The following is a 4,216-nucleotide window of genomic DNA, read 5'->3' as shown; positions in this document are numbered from 1 at the left end:
GTATTTTTTAAAATCAACCGGAGGTTACTTTCTGAACGGCCCTCGTATTTTTTTCGAGGCACATCTTCTTTAATTATTTTATTATCATTTTGCTCATAACACACAGGAGCATCAGCATCAAAATGAACAAAATCGTTAAAAAAAAGTCCCAACTGAAATATAAGCCCAGTCATTGTCTCTCGGTACATCAAAATCTTCAACTTCTCTGGGCTCAGCGTGAGTTTCACCTTTTGTGGTGCCAGCTTTTCGAAAGCACTTGCGTATTGTGTTGGGCTTCAATTGATCCCCATCAGTCCTTATGTACTGCATTGGCTTGATATGTAAAACTAAAGTAAAAATCTACACGCACATATCTGTACTGCATTTAACTTTATTTACAGAGCTATTCTAAAGAATTTAACAAAATGCAGAAGGAAATGACAGAGAATGTATAGCGCATGTGTGAAGTACCCTAACCTACAATGGGATTGTTTGGCTTTCCCGCAACACGGACAGTTTAGAATTTTCCTTCCCACTGTCGAGTTGTACGGTGACGCATTGAACTAGCATTTTCCTGTACTTTGCTTTTGTGGCAGCAACGATGCCTAAGCCCAGAAGATGAATATAGCTAGTGTAGTTTGCTGGGAAGGAATGCTAGTCGTATGTTGCTGAAATGCAGTGTCGGAGGATGAGCCAAAGAATTCTCGATAAGAAGAAGTATTTTCCTCTTCTCGTGGCGCATGCGGGAATTACGCTTCTCGTGGTGACTGTTGAAGAGATTTGCAGTCATCCATGTCGTCTTGTTTGACTCATAGTCTGTGGGTTACGGTTTTGCTCACTTGAAACAACGAGGCTTCGCTGACTTCCCATCACTAGTGATTCGAATTAACCGGAACCATTAGCGTTTGTGGTAAACACTAATGCCACTCTATGCTTGCTTCTTTTTCCCCAAAGCAAGTGCCGCCCTTAAATGGCAATGTTTTGTGCGACAATAAGTAAAAAATGTACCTTTGTCGCCTGTTATAAATACTTTTCACTCTGTTTCCAACATTCTACGGTGACAGCCCTTGAACAGATTTCCAAAGCAGGCTGCTGTTGTGCCTTTCTGGGCCATTCATGTTAGTGACTTCAGTGGGTGGCACACATGCATTAATGTTTGCCTCATCAAAAATGGTACCTGTATTGAGCACCTGCAGTGTGAGTTAAATACGTGGAGAGATGCTATCCGCTGATACGTGTCATTTTCTGTATGTCTCGCAGTTTTCACAAGTCGTCTTCTGAAACTCTGGACGCACTTATGAATATCCCTGTATGTGTACAATTAGTGTCTAATTGTGTTCCTCCTGTTTCTGGCATCCCACTTTAATTTTAGCTCTGTCTTTGTCTTTGTATCAATTATATCTTCTCGCTTTAGAAGCCGCATCACTTCGAATAAAACGCTTGGGCTTTCGATACCTGTCTCCGCCATCATCTTTGGGAGTTAAAACTACTGACTACCAGGGCTGGCACAGTGTTCTGCTTAAATAGATGTAATGGCAACATTTGGAACTTTCAGAGAGGGCCAGAGTGATGCATGCACGGAAGGCAAGTTCAGCAGCTCGTAGCAGCTCCGTCCCGCTACGGGACCAGCGTCCTCGAGAAATACCGGCCCTGCAACGAACTTGTGACACAACACTAGTCGGCTTGTCCGCCACACTTTGAAAATGCTCTTCTCCGTGCAGGGCCCACAGGATGTCAGCGTGTAATTGAAAAGGTACCCTCTAAATGTCTTAACTTCATCGAATGCTATCAAGAACTTGCGTGCATTTAAACGCACAGTCAAGAATTATTAAACTCGTCTGAAATAGTTACTCACTTCCCACTGAAGACGGCTGCTGGCACTCGTGAGACTTGCAGTGACACGTGTCGTCACGTACGCACCACAGTCTGTTTTTCTCATGGGCCTTGTGTGGGGCCGAGTGACGTCACGTGGTGCGAGAGGCCAACACCACACTTGAAACTGTGCAGTGTGATGGTGCTCGAGGCAATACTCTCATATTTTCCAACTGTATTTTGCACCGTTTTCTAGGTAATGTCCAGCCAAAGCTGACTTCTGAAGTTCGCTCTCTTTGGTACATGGTGATTGCTCTGCAGAATACTCATCAACACTGCAAACAGCTTGATCTTTGTAAATGTTACCACATTGACAGGGGACACCATCTACGCCAGGAACTCAAAGACCTGTGTTGCCTATAATGGTGGGTAGCGTATCACTTACATAGGAGGTGGATCAGAACTCTGGTCTTAGTGTATGTCTCTTCAGCACACATCCTACCTTACTAGTAGTTGATCTACAACTCTCATATTTTCCAACTGTATTTTACGCGGTTTTCTAGGCAATGTTCAGCCAAAGCCGACTTCTCAAGTTTGCTTTCTTCGATGCGTCGTGAATGCTCTGCAGAATACTCAGCAACACTGCAAACAGCTTGATCTTTGTAAATGTTACCACATTCACAGGGGACACCATTTACGCTAGGAAGTCAAAGATCTGTGTTGTCTTTAATGGAGGGTAGAGTATCACTTACATAGGAGGTGGACCAGAACTCTGGTCTTAGTCCATGTCTTTTCAGCACACATCCTACCCTGCTAGCAGTTGAGCCACAGTATTTGTATGTATGTTCGTGTGTGTGTGTGTGTGTGTGTGTGTGTGTGTGTGTGTGTGTGTGTTAGAGAGAGAGAGAGAGAGAGAGAGAGAGAGAGAGAGAGATGGTTCAAAAATGGCTCTGAGCATTATGGGACTTAACATCTGAGGTCATCACTCCCCTAGAACTTAGAACTACTTAAACCTAACTAACCTAAGGACATCACACACATCCATGCCCGGGGCAGGAGTCGAACCTGCTATCGTAGCGGTCGCGCAGATCCAGACTGAAGCGCCTAGAACCGCTCCGCCACACCGGCCAGCTGAGAGAGAGAGTGAGCGAGCATGCACGCGTGCTTATGCAAGTGTGTGTGTGTTCATAAAGGTCAGTTGGTTGATACGGGGGGACGGGACCAATCAGTGAGGTCATTGGTCCTATCGGTTTAGGAAAGTATAGGGAAGGAAGTTGGCTGGGCTGGGACCATCCCGGCATTTGCATGAAGCAATTTAGGGGAGTCATAGAAAAGGTAAATCAGGATGGCCAGATGCAGGTCTGAACCATCGCCTTCCCGAATGCGAGTCCAGAGTGCTAACCACTGCACGCCACCTCGCTCGGTGTTGTAAAATTGAGGCTCACTAATGATGACACATAGTAAATGAGTCAAGAAGAATTTATGTTTTTTCTTTCTTTTTTTCAAAAGCCAGCAGTTCTCATTACTATAATTATTTCTGTGTTCTTGCAAAACACTATAAATCAAAGGATGATCTTGTTCAATATAACTGTCAAAAATAGAGACCAAAGTGTGGTCAGAGGTAGGTCGTGCTTCAGGTGCTGTGAACTGTCCACACTCAGTCGGGACTGTAGATGCCGTTGGGCGGCAGGAAGTCGATCGCGAGCACGTACTCGGACAGCCCGGGAGCGTCGACGCTGGCGACGCGCGCGAGCCGCCAGCGCAGGCCGAGCCGGCGGTAGAGGCGGGCGTTCTCGCGGCGCAGCGCGCGCAGCGCGGCCCGCCTCGAGCGGCGCGCCAGCCAGAGCGCGGGCCAGAGGGAGCAGCCGAGCGTGCAGCAGCAGAGCGCGCAGCCCGCCCAGCCCGCCACGCAGCGCGCCCAGCCGGGCGCCGCGCGCCGCGCCGCCGCGTTCACGCGCCACACGCTGCGCGCGAACTCCTCGGGCGCGACGCGGCCGCGCAGCCGCTCGGGCAGCTCGTCGCTGAAGCACGCGGCCAGGCCGAGCGCCGGCGTGCCGCGCCGCACTGCCGCGCGCACCAGCACCGGCTCCTCCAGGCACTTGTCGGGGCGGACATCCTCGTCGTCGCTGGCGTCGTCCGCGTACACCATGCAGCAGTCGGTCATCCCGTGCTGCTCCGCTTCCTGTCGTAAGTGAAACATTGCCGACATGTGTTGGCTTGATTCAGATAAAATAATCTATTTTATTATATATATAATAACATTTTTTTTCTAAAAGTTGGTTGCTTTTATTCATGACTCCAATACATGATACACTGAGGTGACAGAAGTCTTGGATCCCCCCTAATATCGTGACAGACCTCCATTTTCCTGGCGCAGTACAGTGATTCTACATGCCGCGGACACAACAAGCCATTACAAGTCCCC

At 48.2% G+C, this 4,216-nt stretch overlaps 1 protein-coding gene across 1 annotated transcript; it reads right to left on the bottom strand.

Annotated features, from left to right (window-relative positions):
- Positions 1-3,448: 3,448 nt before the first annotated feature.
- LOC124613321 (cysteine-rich hydrophobic domain-containing protein 2-like) lies at positions 3,449-3,955 on the bottom strand. Its single transcript, XM_047142019.1, has one exon. It carries the CDS (start codon positions 3,953-3,955, stop codon positions 3,449-3,451), a length of 507 nt encoding a protein of 168 aa, XP_046997975.1.
- Positions 3,956-4,216: the final 261 nt, after the last annotated feature.

The sequence above is a fragment of the Schistocerca americana genome, chromosome 4 (assembly GCF_021461395.2).
Source record: "Schistocerca americana isolate TAMUIC-IGC-003095 chromosome 4, iqSchAmer2.1, whole genome shotgun sequence".
Lineage (NCBI taxonomy): Eukaryota > Metazoa > Arthropoda > Insecta > Orthoptera > Acrididae > Schistocerca > Schistocerca americana.
Note: the sequence above shows the minus strand (reverse complement) of the source record. Positions and strands in the feature narration are given on the sequence as shown.